The 20713-nt window shown below is 41.2% G+C and overlaps 3 protein-coding genes across 3 annotated transcripts; all 3 read left to right on the top strand.

Annotated features, from left to right (window-relative positions):
• Positions 1-887: 887 nt before the first annotated feature.
• Positions 888-5758, top strand: LOC146962434 (uncharacterized). Its single transcript, XM_085768762.1, has 2 exons — positions 888-1098; positions 4596-5758. The coding sequence occupies exon 2, from the start codon at positions 4775-4777 to the stop codon at positions 5531-5533; it is 759 nt and encodes a 252-aa protein (XP_085624888.1). The 5' UTR covers positions 888-1098; positions 4596-4774; the 3' UTR covers positions 5534-5758.
• A 6304-nt stretch (positions 5759-12062) lies between these two features.
• Positions 12063-14050, top strand: spic (Spi-C transcription factor (Spi-1/PU.1 related)). Its single transcript, XM_085768967.1, has 5 exons — positions 12063-12600; positions 12698-12785; positions 12869-12945; positions 13043-13148; positions 13238-14050. The coding sequence occupies exons 1-5, from the start codon at positions 12598-12600 to the stop codon at positions 13747-13749; spliced, it is 786 nt and encodes a 261-aa protein (XP_085625093.1). The 5' UTR covers positions 12063-12597; the 3' UTR covers positions 13750-14050.
• Positions 14051-15031: 981 nt separating this feature from the next.
• spi2 (Spi-2 proto-oncogene) lies at positions 15032-16883 on the top strand. Its single transcript, XM_085769158.1, has 5 exons — positions 15032-15430; positions 15542-15626; positions 15708-15802; positions 15931-16084; positions 16465-16883. Exons 1-5 carry the CDS (start codon positions 15428-15430, stop codon positions 16770-16772), a joined length of 645 nt encoding a protein of 214 aa, XP_085625284.1. The 5' UTR covers positions 15032-15427; the 3' UTR covers positions 16773-16883.
• Positions 16884-20713: the final 3830 nt, after the last annotated feature.

The following is a 20713-nucleotide window of genomic DNA, read 5'->3' as shown; positions in this document are numbered from 1 at the left end:
TAATGGTTTTTGATGAGTCAATAATGATCATTAAAAAGCAGAGCAGGCATTTGAGTAAATGTATGGTAGTTTTTCAGCTAATGAGGAATAATCATGTTTGCATATTTCAACATTTAAGTAAAAAAATGTTTTAAAAGATAAATAGACTTAAATTGGAAGCTTGAACTTTCTAACAGATGTGCTAAAGGCTAGTTTATGTTTACAAACCATTCCTGGTGCAGTGTAATGACCTTGATACGTCAAGGTTTTGATAGTGTGTCAGTATTGATCATTAGGAAAACAGGAGTAGGTAAACTGAGTAAGTGTCAATCAATAATTTTTCAGCTAATGTGGAAATGAAATGAAATGTAGGTTATATCTAAACAATATAATAATACTAGTAATAATAAGATGTATTAATATAGCACTGTTAGGATAAAACATGACATACATGTTGCTGCTGTGCCACAGTTTCCAGTCGTGCGCTGCCAGCAGAGGGAAGTAGAAGGTGGAAAGTTCAGTTTTAGAAACAGCTCTTCTCTCGGCTCTGACCTGCATTTTCCACTCGGAGTCACGGGCTCACGCTGGGCACGGTGCACGACTCACTGATACTCTGCTGTTTGGACAGTGAAAAAAAAAAACAGTCTTGGACTCCACACACAGTGAGTGAGTGAGAGAGACACTTGACCTTTGCCCCCGTCGCCCCCCCAAACAGACAAACTTATGAAGACACAGGTTAAAGTTAAAAAGTTAGAGATTATACCTTCTGTTTTTTTCAGTGTTTACTCACATTATCGCTGTTTTTTTTCTGACTCTGGGACACAGACAGCAAAGTCACCACTGACTCCTCTCCAGCCAACTGTTATGTCATGGATTTGAGGGGAGGTGGAGAGAGGGAGAGGGAGCGAGGGAGAGAGAGAGAGAGAGAGAGAGGGAGTGAGAGAGAGAGAGAGACTTTTGCACAGCTTGTCCATCTTGTTATTCCTGTGCCAGCTCCAGTATGCATGTCTGCCTCTCTGTTATTTTGTAGCTTCGTGTCTGAACACACGGCCTCACTCTGATTTCCAGCATCTGCCTCTGGTCTGACAGCTCAGGCAGCAGCTCACCTGGAGGACACAGGTACGCCCGGACCGCTGTTTTCTTGTCATTCTTTCTTCACACTGCAGAAAGTTTTTTTTTTAAAAGTTTTTTATTAGCAAAGCTTGAAATCCACAAAGAAAAAAAAAAGAAAGAGAGGAACTCTGAGATCGAGGATGTGATATGAATTAGTGTCTTGTGTGTCATGTGTAAACAGGTCAGGGTTTAGAGAGGGGTCATTATGGGTCACTCTGATGCAGTGAAGGGCAAAAATCTCACCTCGCTCAAGTCGGGACGGAGCGGATTCGCCTCATCAGCCAAATTCTCTCACTTTGACATTGTAATCTGAGCTTTTGTAAACGGCGGCCTCTGATATGAGTCTGTCCTGATCACACAGAGACACACACACACACAACACACACAACACACAACACAGAGGCCTGATCATTTTATTCCCCCACCAGTCTCTTATCTCTGGGATAGGATCAATGGGAATCCAATTACTCAAGTAGGCCGGTTAGTAAAGGAGGATCACAGAATAGAAAAGGTTGATTGGGACACAAACACAGAGGAGTGTGTGTGTGTATGTGTGTGTGTGTGTGTCTGTGTGTGTTAAGGGTTTAAAATCTGTGTGTGCTTTAATGTTTACGGTCGACCTGAGTCTGCCTGCAGGCCTCCACCGACACAACATGGCAGCTATTAAATAAGTGACGTCTGAAAAGAGGCGGAGCCACACGTCGTCATCAAAGTCAGCAAATACAAATTAAAAATTAAAAAAAGGCGAAAAACTATAAAATATATTGACAATAAATTATAAACAGGAGAAATAATAGTGATAAACAAACCCGATCATCAAGAACCTTATCAGTCTTTTTCTTTGTATTGATTTTGTCCAGTTGTGTTGCACAAACAGTTACCAGCTGTTGCGTAACTGACAGGAAGAAGGTTTGTTTTCCTCTGTGAGGCAACACAAGAGACGCAGTGTCTCTGTCTGTTCAGTGTGAAAGTGAAATTAAAATCTGCACTTTTACTCTTCATGTTGAAAACTTGGAGATATTTGGATATTATATTCATATTTTGTGACTGAATTGATTCATTACATTAAAGAAAGAAAAATTTGAATCCTAAAAGGTCTGATCCATGTTTGGGGTTGTGTCCAGATATAAGTTTTGTCTATGTGGCATCTGTAAAATGACCTTTTTTATTTTCTCTTGTTGTTTAATTGTTATCATTTCCACCTTAACAGGTAAAACTATGTATTTTTGACAAACATCTGGACCCTTCAAGTTCATTTCATTCATAGCAGCACTGATCCAGATGTTCAGCTCAGATGCTCAGTCTGTACTGTTGCCTGTAAATGTAAATAGGCCTATTTAACTCTATGAGACCACGTTACATGTGACCCAGCAGCAGCTTGATGCTGCTGTGTCAACAAAAAACCTTCAGTAAAATCAGTTTTCCTCATTATTTATTTATGAAAAATGACAATAAACATAAAGTTTTCTTTAAATCCCACCCCCCCTAACCCGCTGAGTCCAACCTCCTGCAACAAGTTCAGTCTATCACCAATTACAACCATTTAGTTTTTCTGTCCCAGTGATCAGGTTTTGGATTCACGGCTTTGAGTGTAAATGTAACAGACATTTAAGCCGCGCAGAAGCTGCGAAGGGATTTGTAGTCGTTAGGAGTCGTGATGTGAAACCAGAGAAAACACAGACGGAGCCACATGTCGTGAGCGTGATACAACATTCAGAGTGTTGAGTATATCTATTCTGGGGTTGGCAGGGGGAGGGAGGGGAGGGAGGGGTGAGGACGGAGACTTTCTGCAGTCAAAGCTGAGACGTGGGTGCAGGGGGTCACCTTGACACAGGTTTAATTCATGCAAATGTTCATTCACACACATACACACACAAGGAAGTATTATGGGATTATTCACTGTTGAAACGATGGGAGTTAAACAATAACAGCTGGAATCTCAAAGTTTCAGACTTTACAAATAATCTGTCACTTCCATCTCATGCCCCCCACCCACACACTCACCCACACACACACATACACTCACCCACACACACACCCACGTCATGTGAAATAGTGGAGATAGCTTCCACTCCTGGGCGACAGATGGAGATGCATATAGTGACTAAACATAGCAAACTATGCAGGTCGAGGCTATTGATAGTCACAGTCGCTGTAACGCAGAGAAGCCAGTGAACAACTTTTTCCAATCACAGCGTCACTGATGTCAGAGCGAGCAGAAAATAGCACGAGAGCAAGTCGCTGTGTCATTTCACCAAAAACCGCTGTGTGGAGGATATTTTTAAAAAATACATTCCCCTAATTACACAGGTTTGTTTGTAAAAAATTAATTAAGTGCAGAAAAATTATTGTTGCTGTATTTCTGTTTTCTCCTGGCTGCATGTTGATCTGAGTGAGCTCTGCTGTCCGCCATGACACCTGCTTTTTATACTAACATCATAATTTTCTTTAAATTTATATTAGAAATAACTCAATTTAACTCTTTTTATCGGAGAGTTGAGTCCAAACACAATGAATCTGGGGTTTTGAGTCGAAATTTGGCAAAAATGACAGCAGTCTTTGCAATTGACCATTATTTCCGGGCTATTTCTACGCAATCAATTGTTATTTCTTGGCTGTATTTCTCGACATTACTATGACATTGACAGTTATTTCTAGAGATTATGACGCAATTACTTGTTATTTCTTGGCTATTTCTTGACATTATCACGTAATTAGCGCTTCGTTGTAAACAAATGCACATGGCTGGGAAGAAGGTTAGCAAAACAGTGGAAAAGTGGTCAGACTTACATAGCTCCTCTTTAAATTCAACCTGAAATGAAATCTTTTGGAAAGAAAGAAAGCTTTATGGTGTATAAAGTGTCAGATAAATGCAGTGAGTAAAAATATTCTCCTCTTAAAGGGACATTGTGTAACTTCTCCTGTTCTCTATTCACGAAATTCAATTATTTCATTCAAAAGTATGTTTTTCATTAATCAGTAATCACCCCCATCAACAAACTGAAGTGTTCCGGTAAGCTCTGAATTTGCCGTTCATATCATTCATATCTACATGGAGCGGGTAAGCTCGGTGCTGGCTGCCATGTGGTGTCGCCATGTTTTTACGTTCAGTGGCAGCGTGACGGTAGGAAACCACGGAAACTCAGCGGAGACACCGGAGCTGTCGGCTCAGGTCGAGGTGGCGTCTGTGAAAAACAACATATTGTCACGTGTATTGTTTTGCCTCGTGCTGACGGACCACTTGTTCACATAGAGGCTTGTTTATGCCGTTACGTGCAGCGGCTGTCGTCCGTCTGCCGTCTGCCCAATTTCACGTGAATGCAGCATGAAAAATAGATTGAGTTGCTTGTGATATACAACCACAACGCTATATGGGAGTAATTCCTACACAATTTACCTTTAAATGTGGCAAACATAAAAACTACTGACATGAACTAAACCTCCTGTTTATGTGGCCGACTTGTAAATGTATTAAGTCGTGTTTCACCCCTTTGTCTCTGCAGCAGCCGCCGTCATTCTGGAGGGAAAGGCCCCAGTCGAGTCCAGCCGGGGGGATGAAGGAGGAGGCGAGGAGGCCGCCGGCTCCTCCTCCGTCCCCTCCAGCTCCAGCCCCGCTGCTCTGCCCCTGACCCACAGCGAGCCCTGGCAGAGCGAGAGCCTGCTGGCGGAGTCCTGGTCCACCATGGGAGACGTGGACCAAGACCACGAGGACGCCAAGAGCCTGGACAGCAGCGACGGCGCCGTTCTCCCCGGGGAGGAGAACCACTCCTCCAACTCCGACATGGTGCACCTGGACCGGGAGGAGGTGGAGATGCTGGAGGAGGCGGAGAAGGAGGAGGCGGCGGCGGCGGCGGCGAGGAGAGCGGAGGAGGAGGAGGACGAAGACGAGGAGCTGCAGACGAGCGTGCTGAGCGTGCTGGGTGGGGAGAGGGAGCTGGTGGAGCTCAGGGAGGAGGAGGAGCAGGAGCAGGAGGAGCTCCAGGCCCCAGAAACTGAGGAGCTCCTTGTGTCGGTGGAGGAGCCGAGGCCCGCGGAGTTCAGGCAGGTGGTTCCCCCGATGGCGCTGCCGCCTCTGCCCATCGTCAGGCTGGACCCCCCCTCCACCACGTCCACGCCGGTCCCCTCCACCACGGCCTCTGAAACCGAGGAGCCGTTGTTCTCCCTGCAGGGGCTCCACCCTCCGTCCATCCTGGCGCCGCTGGCCGCCGAGCCGCCGGCGGAGAGCGGCCTGTCTCAGATCCCCCTCTCGGATGTGGAGGAACATTCAGAGAAAGAGCTCGAGTCTCAAGCCGCAGCAGCAGCCGAGGAGCCGCAGACGCAGCCGGCCGCCACCAAGACTGGCAAAGCCCTGAGCTCCACAGAGCTGCTGTGTGGAGGAGCTGCTCTGGTGGCGGTGGTTGGAGTGGTGGCCTACGGAGCTGTGGCCTACTGCAGGAAGTAAAACACCCCCCTCCCATCTCCGATCTCCCATCTCCCATCTCTCATCTCCTCCTCCTCCTCCTCCTCCACCTCCTCCTCCACCTTTAAAACACATCTTCTCTGTTTTTAAATCTATTCCAAACGATTTATTCCACTTCTGGATGTTACTCTCTCTGACACTCTTTGTACTGTTAGCCACTGTTAGACGCATTAAAGGGATAGTTTACCCAAAATTCAAATTTCACTCATTATCTACTCACCCTTGTGTCGACTAAGAGATGTGAGAATTTTCAGAGTCCTCCGTGCCTTCTCTGAGTAGCAGTATTTGTCCATATAATGGTTGTCAATGGATACCAACTTTCTTCGTCCAAAAAGACACACCAAAAAACATCCAAATACCTCCATACTGATCGTCTGTTATGTCCCTCTTGTATTGAAGCCCCAACATGAGAAATTGGTCCGCCGGCGTGATTTGCACTGACACAGGAAGAGCAATGAACCGAGACACTGGGAGCTTCCGCTACAAACAAGCTTAAAATATAGACTTATTTTTTCGGAACAATTTCTCATGTCGGGGCTTCAATACAAGAGGGACATTACAGATGAGCTGTGTGGAGGTATTTGGATGTTTTTTGGTGTGTCTTTTTGGACGAAGAAAGTTGGTTTCCATTGACAACCATTATATGGACAAATACTACTGCACAGACCCCCCCGTAACTCAGAGAAGGCACGGAGGACTCTGAAAATTCTCACAGCTCTTAGTCGACATGAGGGTGAGTAGATAATGAGTGAAATTTGAATTTTGGGTGAACTATCCCTTTAATCTGATGGTTGGGATTCGTCTTGTGCTACCTCAGCTCACAGCAGAGCTCATGGCCTTTGTTTTTTGTTTTTTTTCTCTTTTTTTTTCTTTTGTTTTGTTTTCTCTCTAGTCATAACAGATCTCTGAGGAAAATGTAAAAAATTAAAACCGAGAATGTAAAATCAACGTACGGTACAATTTTAAAAAGAATCCTGAAACTTGAACTGTTGGTTTGACGTCTCTTTGTCTCTCATTTACTTCAACAGAAAAATCTGCACCGGAGATGAAATTAGACACCAATTCCTCTTTTGCCTGAGTCATGTTTACAAAACCGCTGCCGGGATACGCAGCCAAAATCTACCTCTACTTCCTGTGCGTGTGGGATCCAACACGCACTAGCAAAGATATTGGCACTAGACTGAATTCACATATAAGGCCTATTATTGTACGGTGGCCCTGAGAGGTCAACACGCTGTACCTAAAGAAAACACATGCAAAGACACAACTAAAGGAAACAACTTCATGTTTCAAGTGTTTCTGGGGACACAAAAAGTGACGGACCGCCTTTTGTTCAGTGCTTCTTCACTTACCAAGTTCTGAAGATGGTCGCCTGTTTGTTTTGGGTTATTATAAACGTCAATACCACATGATTCAGCATATTTCTGCAAATATGTTCCGTTAGCTTAGCATCAGTCGAGTCTGTCATTTTTTTGTGTCCCTGGAAACACTTCTGTCGAGCTTTTGCAGCACACATGTCAGTTTGATAAAGTTGTCTCCAGAATTTGTAGCGTTTCTGCATCCTTAAGTTGTAGTGTGTTGAGCCCTCAGGGCCACCGTAGATATATGCATATGTAGCCTAGGTACTATATGCGGAAATTAGGGGTGGCCCAGTGGAGTTTGCGTGTTCTCCCTGTGCCTGTGGGGGATCTCTCCAGGTTTTCCAGCTTTCCAGCTAAGTTTTTATTTGTATTTATCAGTAACCCTTTAATGCCAAGAAATAGCCATGGAATAACAATTAATTGCATCATAATGTCTAGATATAGCCTAGAAATAACAGTCAATTTCATAGTAGTGTTGAGAAATATAGCCAAATAACGATTGATAGCCTAAATATATTAGTCATTTGCAAGGAGAAAAGCATGGAAAGTATGTGTAATATTTTGCCTTTATGAAAAACATGACATTACTATGAAATTGACCGTTATTTTTAGGCTATTTCTTGACATTACTATGCAATTAGTTGTTATTTCTTGGCTATTTCTTGACATTATCACATAATTAACGACCTGTTAATTAAAGGGTTACCTATTTATTTTCATACTGTAGCAGGATCCAAACATCCACTTTCCCACAATCCATCCTTTACAAAGCTCTACAATTTATCTGTGCAGGGTCACAGATGACTTCATACACCCTGGACATACAGTATAGAGACAAACAACCTCACACACTCACATTTACATTAATCAGCCAAAATCAACCTAGTGAGCGTGTGTTTTGGACTGTGGGAGGAAGCCGGAGAACCCAGAGAGAACCCATAGAAAGACCTGGTAAATATACTGTATTTCCAGCCTGTCAGTGTATGTTATCAATATAAACAGCACCCACCAAAAATCTCGAGGCAATTTTTCTAGATTGTGAAGATATATATTGAAATTTAAAAACAAAAAAACACATCATTCATAAGTCACATGACCTGATCTTTGACCTCCATGTGTCAGGAGAGCGAGAGTCGGACACAGAGACAGTGACAGATTAAAATCTAAGTTTATCTTCTCAGTGGTTCACAGTGAGCTGAGCCGAGCCGAGCAGCAGATCAACTCTGAGCTCACTCGTCTCCTCAGGGCAGGAATTTTGGGAAAGAGGCCGACGTGTGTTTGGGTTTTAATGCTCTGTTCTGCCTCCTGCTGGTCACTCAGCACCGTTACAGGACCACAACAGGACGTCCTGCTGCACATTGCAGCTGTTTAACCAAACGACAAAGTTATTTCCTTGATGTCAACAACAGATAAATCATGATAGATTCTACAGAGTGAACAACTTGTAGTAGAGAATAGGTTGAATTTTACTGATAAATGATTGATAGTGTTAAATTTTAGAGGTGGGGCCTTCTGGATTAACAAGGGAACAATTTTAATTTCAGTGCAAAAGAATTTAAAAAAAAGCTCAAAGGCTGGAAATGAGTTTTGTGAAAACCTGAAGTACCTACAGGCAAATAATTGTGTGTAAACTGCAGCAGAGTGGGTCTCAGCCAACTATGCCCAGTTTTTTTCCACTGTAATCACCCAGGACACGAACATGATCTCACAGATAATGATTATTAGTCTGCGGTCGCCTAGCACTGAGCCAGATACACTAATTATACACCGTGGCTCTCTGACACTTCTTGATTTTCATCAAGTGCCAGTAAATAAAGAAGAACAATGGGCCGGACTGTGCAGCCGTTCCCACATGGGTGCCTGCATGCACGCAGCCATTCAGCCGAGAAGGGGAAGGAAAGTGCTTCTTTGTTTGGAAAGATAAAGCTGCAGCGGCTCGGCTGCGCCAGAAAAAAAAAAACACATAATCTGTGTGTCTCTTTTCCCCCACGCTTCACACACACACCTACACACACACCTGACCACACAATAAACACTGACACCCAACATTATAATATCCCAGATAACAGCAGCACACACATCAAATGGCCATAAATCTTGGCTAATTAGTGTCAGAGTTTGTTTAAAAGGAAGAAAAACGACTTTTTTAGTCCGATCTGATGTTCACTAGACACAGCAGAAGTGTGTGAGACTTTATTATCAGTGAGTATAATGTCACAGAGGTGACATTTGTTATTCAATTCAAATCAGACAGTCTAACTCTTCTTTTATGCCAGTTAAGGTGATTGTGTTATCAAAACACACACACACAATGAAAAGGAGAAGAGAGAGTGTGTGTGAACCATAGATGTAAAAACAATCCACAACTTTTTTTTTTAACACAAATTCCTTGTGAAGTGGAAAAAACAACAACACAAACAAAATAAAACAAAACAAAACAACACAACACAACACAACACAACACAACACAACACAACACAACACAACACAACAGCAACAGGTTTGAAGAGACAAGCAGCAGATCAATGATTCACATGTTTTCTCACCGTCCTTATCATGATGTAAAACATGTACTGTAGAACTCAATAGAATATAATAGAATATAATAGACAGCATAATTGAGAGAAATATAATAGAAATACAGAAAAATATAATGGAACAATATAGAATATAGCTGAGCAAAACAGAATAGAACAGAATACAATAGAATAGACAACATGACTAGAAGAGTAGAATAGAAAGGAACTGAACAGAGAATAGAATAGACAACATAGTTGAAGAAGAACAGAATAGAAGATGAGTTGAAGAGTAGAATAGAAACAAACAAAACAAAATCATAGAATGAAATAAAATAGAATTGGCAATCGAACAAAAGAATACAGTGAGATAAAATCTAGAAAATAGAAGACAAAAAACAGAAATTATATAGAATAGACAACATAATTTAAGTGGAATAGAATAGAAGAGTAGAATAGAAATGAACTGAACAGAACCACATATAATAGATAAATAGATAAGATAGATAAGATAAAATCTAGAAACTAGAAGACAAAGAACAGAATAGAATAGACAACATAATTCAAGAGGAATAGAAGAGTAGAATAGAAATGAATAGAACAGTGATCAGTACATAGAATAGAAATGAGTAAAACAGAACAAAATACAGTACAATAGACAACATAATTTAAGAAGAATAGAACAGAAAAGCAACAGAAACAAACAGAACAGATTCATATAGAATAGAATAGGCAACATAGTTGAATAAGAACAGAATAGAAGATGAATTGAGGAGTAAAACAGAAACAATACAACATAACCATAGAATAAAATTAGCAATCATACACTAGAATACAGCAGAATAAGATCAAATAGAAAAGAAAATAGAGACAAGAAGAACAGAACACGGTAGAATAGAATATATTAGAATAGAGCCCAGCAGACAGCACATAATCTTCCTGCTGTAGATGAGCTCATTGATCATTGATCGGTGATCGGTGGAGATGAGACGGTGACGACAGACTGTGATGAATCAAACCACAACACTGATGTGATGCGATGACACAACACAACACAACACAAGTTAAACCAACACAGAGTCGATGTGATCTGATCTGATCCCAGAGCAGCTCAGAGCAGCTGCTCACATCTGTCAGGCCTCACTCTGTAATTTATGAACTTTCACTCAGAAGGGAAAGAAACAGGAGACGAGGAGGACGAGGTTTGTGGTTCTTTGTTTTTTTATCAGCACACAGCACAGGCAGGAAACACACACACACACACACACACACTTACACACTCAAACACACACAGTGGTGGACAGTAACAGAGTAAATTTACTTGAGTACTGTACTTAAGTGCATATCCAGAGGATTTGTACTTTACTTGAGTATTAGATTTCTTTGGTACTTATTACTCTTACTTGAATACATTTCCAAGACAAATATTTTTACTTTTACTCGAGTTAATTTCTAGGAAGGCTGAAAAGTACTCGTTACTTTCAGGAAACCCTAACCCCTAAAAGCAGCACATCAGTGCAGGTGGTTTCAAAGAGTTAATTCTCAGAAACAAGAGTTAAAAGATCCTTAAATTCATTTAGAAAAAAATATAGTAATTCATTGATGTGAAAAATAAGAAATTTACTCTTACTCTTATTTTTAGTAAATTTAAAAGCATGTACTTTTGGATACTTAAGTAGCTCTAAAAGCAAGTTCCTTTTCTACTCTTACTCGAGTAACATGTCAACTGAGCTACTTTTACTTGTTTACTTTGTAAAATCAAATCACGTCCTCGTCTAATGGAGTCGTCAGCGTGAACCTGTCACCTGATAATCACTCCTCTCTGATATTATCTCTCATCTCTTCGCCTCCATGTCTTTGTCTCGGCCTCCCGCCCCGCACTTTAACAGGGCTGAAAGGGGAACTTCAGCGGCAAGTCAGTTGATATTTAAAACTGCACGCCGGAGATAAATGAACTTCTCAAAAAGCCTGTTTTTTATTTGAACAGGGAGGGTTTGGCGCCGTGAGCCAGAGTTTAACAGAGATCACCACAATATTAACCATTAACCTTTACAATCACATTTGTCTGAAGCTGTGTTTATGGCATTCTGCTCAATTGACAACACAAATAGTCACGACTCTTATCTGAAGTGGCCTCTGTAGCTCTGCACTGAGGTGAGAGGTCACATGATGAGCGCCGCACATAAATGATGAAGCACATTTAATTCTAGCTGCAAAAAAAACTATTAAATTGTATTAAATCAAATAAAATCAAAAGTGAAACTCTGATTTAAAAGGAATAGATCCAAAAATAGATCTGGAACTGCTCAATGACAGAAAAGTGACATAAAGAAAAAAAGGAGAGACGAAGAAGAGGAAGTTTATGTTGCACAGTGAAGAATGCAAATTTTTTCCATTTCACTTTTAACTTTTAATTCAGTATTTTACAGTTTTTATTCAAAGTTTTGTCAAAATGTATGGCAGATTTTCAAAATAAAACATGCAAAAGGAAAATGTGCATGTATACTTTTTGATATTTATAATGAAATTATACTTTTAAATCAATTTTTTGAGTCAAACTCAACTTTTCTTCATCAGCCGTGGCAGATGATTAATGTCCCATTGACTTATTGTAAGTTAGTGGTTACCTATTGCTAGTGTTTCCCGCACCAGCTCGGCCACCGGGTCACATCTTTTCATACCAGTATTTACTTTTCTATTTTGTTTTACTGTCAGAAAACAAATACCCACAGTGATTCTTTAGGCAAAACCTTTAACTTTTTACAATAAAAGAGATTTACTGAACAGCAGCGATTATAGATGTTTGTCAGATCACATCTCGCCCAGTATGCAAATTCCCAGGTCTGGAGTTATTCCTGGGTTGAGAGTGCAATAAAGGAAGTTTTTGTTGTTTGTAGATTGTGATCTCCGCTACAGGAGAGAGTGCGATGTTCAGGTGCATCTGATCTGTGCTTCTCAAAAAAGAAGAAGTGTATACGGCCTGCAGAGCATCGTGACGTTAACACATTTAAATTGACCGTCCGGCCTCTTTACGAATGGCAAACAGGCACTGGAGGTCTGAAACTACATATATACCTGTTCACGTAGTGTACACCTGCACTGCTGTGGCAGCTTTCACCTATTAGTGCAGAAACGGCCTCGACCGAGGGGGAAGACTCAGGAAGACGAGATGGTGAGTTGTCGGGAAGCTGAAGAGCTGAAGAGCTGCTTTACTTCCCTACAGATTCATTTTTATATCACAGCTGATATTAATGTTTCTTTGCTTCTAGGCGTCTTTGGACACCGACATCAACCAACACTTCCAGGATGCGATCGATGTGATTCAGCAGCATTCAAATAATTCATACTACGAGTCAGGTAAAGGAGAGAAACACTTCATTTTCTGTGCATTTTCTGTTTACGATCGACAAATCCTAACAAACTGTGCTTCTTCCCCTCAGAGTACGCACATTACGCCTGCCTCGTCACCCACCAGACCGACGCTCCAGCTGCCGTCTACGACTGGAACGACACAGCGGTAAGTGGAGCACATGGAGTGAGAGATTCAACAATTAACCTTGGAGCTTTTCTGATTGAAAGTGTGTGTGTGTGTGTGTGTGTGTGTCCTGTTGCAGCAGCAGCCCTGGCACCAGGTCATCCCCGATGTCTCCCTGGGTCACCCCGTCCAAACCGAGTCCCCTCATTTCTACTCCATCCTGCCGCCACAGAGGAGCAGCAAAGGTGAGCTCACACATGAGACTTTTCATGAGGTTTCTAAAGAATTTTCTCTCGTTCCATGTAAAGTAAAAAGACAATTTCACCGCCCTCAGGTCGTAAGAAGCTCAGACTCTATGAATACCTCCACGAAGCTCTGAACGACCCCAACATGGGCGACTCCATCCAGTGGACGGACAGCGGCAGCGGCACCTTCCACTTCATCTCCAAGAACAAGGAGAAGCTGGCCGAGTGCTGGGGCCAACGCAAGGGGAACCGCAAGACCATGACGTATCAGAAGATGGCCAGAGCCCTGAGAAACTACAGCCGCACCGGCGAGATCATCAAAGTGCGCCGCAAGCTCACGTACCAGTTCAACCCGGACATCCTGCACCGGCTCGGCTCCACGCAGGTGTCGCTGCACCACCTGCCCTGCCACCCGGGCCGGGAGGAGGTGCACGGCCAACAGCAGCAGCAGCAGCAGCAGCAGCAACAGCCGAGTCCGGCCGAGCAGAGCTACTACAGCTCGGCGGCGGTGGACTGGCACAGCTGGTACGGACACTACCAGCTGCAGGAGGACTACGACCTGGCCTCCAGCTTCACCTCACACAACTCGGTCAAACTCTAAGGCCGCATGCAGCTGCATGGCATCGGTTTTGGTTGATTTCACATCGCAGCGGGACTATTAACTATTAACTATTAACATCCAGAAGTGTTTGAATACCCTTTATTGTGGAGTTTTGCTCTTCATATAGAGGAGTATTGTTGTAAATTAATTTATAAATACTTGAAGTCTGTAAGTGGATCTTTATTTTTTGTCACTTTTCTAACTTGTTCTCTTTTGTTTTATAGAAAACCTTTAAATAAAAACTGCTTCACTCTGACTCTTTAAGTTGATTTTGATCACTTTAATTAGACACCATCATACTGTGCTATTTCAACAAGGTTTCAAGGACTTTACTCTCAAACTCTGCAGGTGTAATACTTATCAAATTACATTATAGTTTGAATCTTATTCTAAAAACTAGTATTTGCCTCTGTAACATACACTGGCCATTATCAGTGTGTATATACATGAATACACAACTTTGTTAAGGGGTTTTGAGAACTAATTGTGAATTCTTCAATACAACACAAAATAAAACTCTTCAGATAAAAGACACTGGACTGGATCCATTTAAAAAAACAAGATGAGATTTCACTAATAAACTCTACTAATAGTTATATGCGACATGTAGCCGTCACTGTTTGTATCTTTAAACATATTTAAGATTTAACAGGTTTGACCTTTCCTGTCAGACTCTATAAAACATCATTAGGAGCCAGTTACCGAGAGGCCTGACAGTGGCTCTTTGTCACAGCACAAGTTAAAGTCATTTGGGATGACAAACAATGCACTAAACATGTTTGTTTTCTGCCGTGTGAACTGGAAATTAAAACAGTACAATTGTTAATCATAAACATTTTTTTTAAATTTCTCACTGAATATACATTTTCTCATCTAGAACATTTTCTATAAAGTTACAAACATTTTTTTTTTTTACAGACAATTAGCAGTATAATAATAATAATAATCATAGTCAAAAAATATTTGACTATAATTTTTTGTTCAACTTTATACGGCAGTAGGTAATAATAATAATCTTATTTTATAATACTAAAGTGTTATATGTTATGTCACAGCATTACATTATATAATGATTAATGGTTAAGTCATCCTTTCTTCATTATATTTTAGAATGTTTTATAACGATCAATAAATCAATCCACGTTTCCTTCTACAGACAATAAAATATAAAAACACATTTGTGCTGCTGCTCTCATGGTGTTGGTCCAACAACAACAACAACTACAACAACCTGCCGCCATCACCACACAAAAATAAAAAAGAGTGTGTCGAAGGCTTTTGGCATTTTAGTGAAATATTACAACAGGCGCACTAGAAAATATAAAATTAAGACACATCCTGAGAGGAAAAATATGGCAGCAAGTGTGTTTTTCCTGAAAAGAGCCGCTTTGTGCAGCGGCTGCCTCCAGGCCAGGTCTTATCTGGTTCAGCGGGGAGGATGTGGTCAGCGCTGGGAGGCTTTGTTGATGGGTTGTGACTGGTGCTGGTGTTGGGGCTTTGTGGGATGGTGGTCATTGTTCCTGTGAGCCCGAGTTAGAAAACGTCTGGTGTTATGCAGAAAGCCCGCTCCCATGGGGGGTATAATAAGACTCGGGGCACTTGAGCGTCTCAGCGTCACTTTTGTGAAATCCTCCCAAACTGCAAGGACTCTGCTGCATCAGGATCAGCCTCTTCGCTCATGGTAAAGATCAGACTTATAGAAAAGACGACATTAGATTCTGCTAGAAACTCATCTTTACAGTTAAAAAAATATGGAAATAACATCTGATTTTTCATCATTTATCTTCAACAGAATTCCTTCCAGGAGACTCAATCTGACTTGGAGGTGATCTTAGAGTTCCTGGAGGAATACTACAGACAAAACAGTGGAGAAAACGGTAAGAGGAAAGATTTAAAGGTTCAAATCTCACATTTAGAGAGCTTAACCTTTAAGAAACTTTTCTTTCTTTTTTTTCCAGTGGACAAGCTGTATTGCACTGCAGGTGTGGATTCAAAAGGCACACCTGTGGGGGTGGCATCATGTGAACAGCGCTGGATGTGGTACGAGCAACCAGTAAGGACTGAAATGTTTGATTTTTTCCGCTCTTGTGTGGAAAACGACTTCACTGCGGTTAAAGATGTTCAGTTTCCTGCAGCCTGACACTCTCTTGTTCACGCTCTCCATCATTTCCTTCATCAAAGAGCATCAAGCCTGCGCCTCTGCCCTTCCTGGCACACGATGCCGGGCCAGCCCTCATCCAAAACACAACAGCGACATTATCTGATTATGGTCCAGTGCCAAAGTTTGTATCAACAAGACAGTCAACCAAACACCAGGCCACAGCGACGGGGAGCGGTGAGTTCTCCTTTTTCTGGTCACTAGATACTGTTATTGCCTCGGTTGCTAGTAGCCTGAGGGAAACAATACCAAGAGAGCAAATAAGAGACCTTCCCTTTACCGTAAAAAACAATGGAGCTGTGCATGGCTTAGCTCAATAACAGTTTTTACATATCTATCAGATAACCGCACTGTTTACAGCTTCTAAATGCTATCCCATCAGAGAAGAGGTTTTCAGGGAATAGCTCATGCATTTGAGGAAATGATTAACTGGAACCACCACTAACTGCTCTTGACGTGAAACAGCCTCTGGGATCTTCCCAAAATCATCTTTCAAGTCTTCATTATGTAGCTACAGTACATTTCTCTTACTGCTCTTTCTCTCTCCATGGCTGCAGGTAGAAAGGTGCGACTCTTTCACTTCCTCTTTGAGGTGCTGGAGGATCCCAACATGGCCCACTGCGTGTCCTGGGTGCCGGCCTCCAACGGGGTTTTCCGGTTCTCCTCCAGGAACAAGGACCAGGTGGCGGCGCTGTGGGGCCTGAGGAAGGGCAACAAGAGGCCCATGACGTACCAGAAGATGTCCCGGGCCCTCAGGAACTACGCCCGGTCCGGGGAGATCTTCAAGGTCAAGAAGAAGCTCACCTACCAGTTCAGCCGCGACACCCTGATGTTCCTGCAGAGGTGTCGTCAAGCTGAATTGTAGATCCGCTCGTCTCATATAAAACTCTAAACGTTCTCTTTTTACCTGTTTTTAAATGTCTAAGAACTGAAACTTTAATCTTTCTGTTGTTGGTGTGACAAACTGCAATGTATTCCTGACACTTTCTGGTGTAAATAAAGCCAAGATATTTTTACTCTTACTTGTTTAAAGTACTGTCACTAGACCTGGTGAAAACATGAATAAAGCCACCGAATAGCACAAAGGGTTTGACAACATTTAAGCTCTTAAATCCATTAACATACAATAAAAAGGGAGCAGGAGTGTAGAATTACAAAATAAAAAGGCCATGTCCATAAGGAAGAATGATACATTCTGTCTTTATAAACTTAAATCCAGTTTAAATCAGGTGATTTTGGTTAATGGAAGCTGCTACACTCCCACACATTCACTAAATGAATGAAGAGGCACAGTGCTCGCTCATTTGTAATGTGATAATAGTTCACTTCATGTGATGTACTGCTGTGTGTAATATCGCCTTGTGTGTCCTGTTCTGTCATTAAACATATTTTTAAATTTTTTAAGAGTCTGCACATATATTTAGTCTGTATGCTCCACTTAGGAATAAACAAACCCTTAAATCAAAAATGAATACTTGTCCTTAAATGAATGAATGCTTACAGACTGCACAGTGGTGGCTTTTTGAAGCAGGTGCAAGGAATTCATTTGAATCTTCATTGAGCATCATGTGGTAAAATAACATACTGGACAAAATCATGCATCTAAACTGCAACAAGGTTTTGAAATATCTACAGGGCACAGACAGATTAAATACATTTTACTGAAAGCTCTAAAAAAATTGAAGTTGCTCTACCTTGATGAGGTCATTAAAACATTGAAATTGCTGATTACACCATATAAAAAGAGGAAATAGTCATCTACTAAAGTGGAAAAGTAACTTCCCAATCCTGTAATGCATTGCAGTGTTAACAATAGCCTCAGCTGTGGGCAGTGTTTATTTTGAGGTCATGTGATAGAGAAAATATGCAGCAACATATGTAAACATATATATATTTCCTGTTGATCTGGTTCACAAGTCTCTATAGGCCTTGATTTCTTGTGCAATAATAAATCTTCCAATGGATATTTCAACAATAACTGTAATTGAATAAGTGCTGCAGCCTCAGTTGACAGGTGTGTGTAGGTGTGTATGTGTGTCTCTGTTTATGTAACAGCTTTAATGGCTGTTAGAGACCAGAGGGTGTCAGTGTCGTCCGTCTCACTGCCTCCAGGGTCTGTTTTTCTTTCCCCTGCTTGGCCTGACCTCATGGCTAAATCGCCTCTGTGATGTGAACTCTCGGCCGGCCCAGGCAATACCAAATGGTTTTGTGCTCTTTGTAGCGGACCCACATGATACTTCCCTAAGCCTAGTATTTACTGCTGGAGCCCACGCTAAGTTATAAATGGGCTAACTGAGCTACGGGTGTCTGTTACCAAGAAAGGCCACGTCGTACTTTCAACTGAATTGTCTTATGGAGAGAGTATGTTCTTAATTGAAGACTTCCATGTTACATGAGATGTGTCAGTTTGCATTATGGATCTTATTTTATAGTTAAGAGTGACTCATGTAAAGGATCTTCTCGTGTGTGATGGATGGTGATGGTTAAATTCTGACGAGCAGGAATAAGCTGCATTCCTGCCAACAGACGAGATTCGGCCGAGGGCCCCAGAAATAGAGCTGTGCCTTTTCTTGACTGTGCCGTTTGGTCGTCTGAGGAATTAATTCGAGCATTTTTCACGTGCTCTTCAACACTGAGATCAACAACGTGCTCATGGGGGTGTGATATTCCCTGAAGATGCATTAGAAATGTAATATATGACATATATCGGCCTATATCAAGGGCTATGTTGAAATAAATGTCACTTATATACATTAAGATATATGTTATATATTTTAAAAATGCCTATATGATTTCATATAATATATTGCAACTATGTTGATATGTTTAATTTATCCATGCAAGTTTATTTTAACAGCACATATAGATATAAACCATTATATTTGCTGCTGTATGTGTTTGTTATTAAATACAAACATATTTATTTCAGATTTTGGGAACATCTCAGACTTTTGGACAACATTGTTTGTTATATCCACAAATACTGTACCATAACTGCAATATAAAAATACATACATTTACATATTTGTAGCCTATATAATTATGTGTATACATGTATGCATGCTTATTTTATTGCATATTGGAACAGGATATGTGGAAATTATTCCCATTTCTAATAGGTTTCATATATATTTTTGACATTTTACATTACATTTGTGAATGGGTGTGAATATGCTTCAATGATTTGATTTGATGAACATTGGACTTGTCAGTGCTTGTTAATTCAGCAGGTTTTAGCCTAATTGTTTAAACGTCACGATCTTATCAGAGATTATACTTGATAAAACCGCTGCACTGTTTGTGCTAAAGAGATCATGAGGACCAAAGTTGCCGCTTCGATGACAATTCACAATGAAACCTTCTTTTCATGTCAGATACACATGTCAAATGTCAAGGTTTACGACAGCCCTCTAAGAATAGGCCATATAACCACCGCCCAGGCATCTCCCCACTATTTATTTGCCAAGTCGGAAAGCCTGCTGTTCTTGGACAACATTACCCCCGGATTAAACTGATACCTGGCATCTGGCATTGCTGCATGTCATCTCAGATTTTCTTTCATAATATATCCAAAGATTCTCTGAATATGTTGTATATCATCCGAGCACAACACGGGATTGTCAGGAAAATATTACATCAGCCTCAGACCTGTGACAATGACGACACCTTCTTCTTTTATATCCCACCACCTGATTTCCCAGTCTCCTTCACCTACTTCTGTGGTCCAATAAGAAGTCTGATGCCCCACCCGAAGACCTGGAAGCTATCTGGAAGCTCTGATAATAAATCTATTCTTAGCTAAGACAGGCTACCATACAGGCCAGACAATGATATTTTAAACTCTTTTTTTTTTCAGTTTGGGAAATTTGTGCAAAATCTAAAATTGTGCTACATATAATTTAACAAAATTATTATTTCACAAAATATATGATAAATATCTTGTCCTGGGTGACACATTCCTTTGATTACAATGGGCATGGGCACTGTAGTTTATTTTGAGTTGATCCCACACACACCGTCCTGCAGCTTTAAATACTTGCTAGCACACTAAATCTGCAGCCACAAATAGTCCCTCAATACATTATTTACTCATGTTTGAACAACAATGGCCAGTTGTTTCCAACAGTACTGTATGCAGCCTACATGCTCGATTATTTCATGTTTACATCTTGAGTAGATTATAATGAACTTGGCGGACGTCCTGACTAGAAACGACTCTCTTAAACTTAGTAAGTCCAAGTAATAGATGTGTTTAATTAAGGGTCGGAAGCCAGAAATACAGTGCTGAAGTTTATAATAATCTAAGAGGTTAAAAGTTCTCTAGAGTTAGGGTTGGGGTTAGTTCGGGTTTGGTTGGGATTAGGGTTTAAATTTGGGAAATCATTTGAATATATTGATGCAGCAAGAAGGGTTAGGGGTTAGGGCTAGGGCTAGGGTTAAGACTTCTGTGGTAACCAGCAGAAATGTGTGGTATAGTCATAAAATAATCCATCTGTAATATGTGCTCATTTACATAAAACCAACAACCACCACTGTGCCTTCCCTGGTGATGTTGAGTTGCAGCAACAGGTTCCCTAGGTCCCCTCTTCATGTTGGCACTGCCACCTCAAAGACAGACTGCTTGAGAGGCCGTGGAAGTCGCAACGAAATCTTGACATCACAATCATTGATGCTTGATCTTAGTATTGTCTTAACCTTTAGGTAAAATCTAAGAAGCAGTTTCACAGCCAAGATCTAAGAAAATGGGTGATGTCATTCGGTGGGTAGTGGGCAGGCGACAGTGATGCTATAAGACAGAGCTGTTGT

This window comes from Trachurus japonicus, chromosome 23, assembly GCF_045865225.1.
Source record: "Trachurus japonicus isolate A0001 chromosome 23, Traja_1.0".
Classification (NCBI taxonomy): Eukaryota; Metazoa; Chordata; class Actinopteri; order Carangiformes; family Carangidae; genus Trachurus; species Trachurus japonicus.
Note: the sequence above shows the minus strand (reverse complement) of the source record. Positions and strands in the feature narration are given on the sequence as shown.

What these genes read in the sequence shown, in the direction of transcription:
- LOC146962434 (XM_085768762.1), top strand. Translation starts at nt 4,775, where the DNA reads ATGGGAGACGTGGACCAAGACCACGAGGACGCCAAGAGCCTGGACAGC.
- spic (XM_085768967.1), top strand. An exon ending in TAATTCATACTACGAGTCAG is followed by an intron (nt 12,786 to 12,868) that starts GTAAAGGAGAGA and finishes TCTTCCCCTCAG; the next exon opens with AGTACGCACATTACGCCTGC. An exon ending in ACGACTGGAACGACACAGCG is followed by an intron (nt 12,946 to 13,042) that starts GTAAGTGGAGCA and finishes GTCCTGTTGCAG; the next exon opens with CAGCAGCCCTGGCACCAGGT.
- spi2 (XM_085769158.1), top strand. An exon ending in ACAAAACAGTGGAGAAAACG is followed by an intron (nt 15,627 to 15,707) that starts GTAAGAGGAAAG and finishes TTTTTTTTCCAG; the next exon opens with TGGACAAGCTGTATTGCACT. An exon ending in GGCCACAGCGACGGGGAGCG is followed by an intron (nt 16,085 to 16,464) that starts GTGAGTTCTCCT and finishes CCATGGCTGCAG; the next exon opens with GTAGAAAGGTGCGACTCTTT.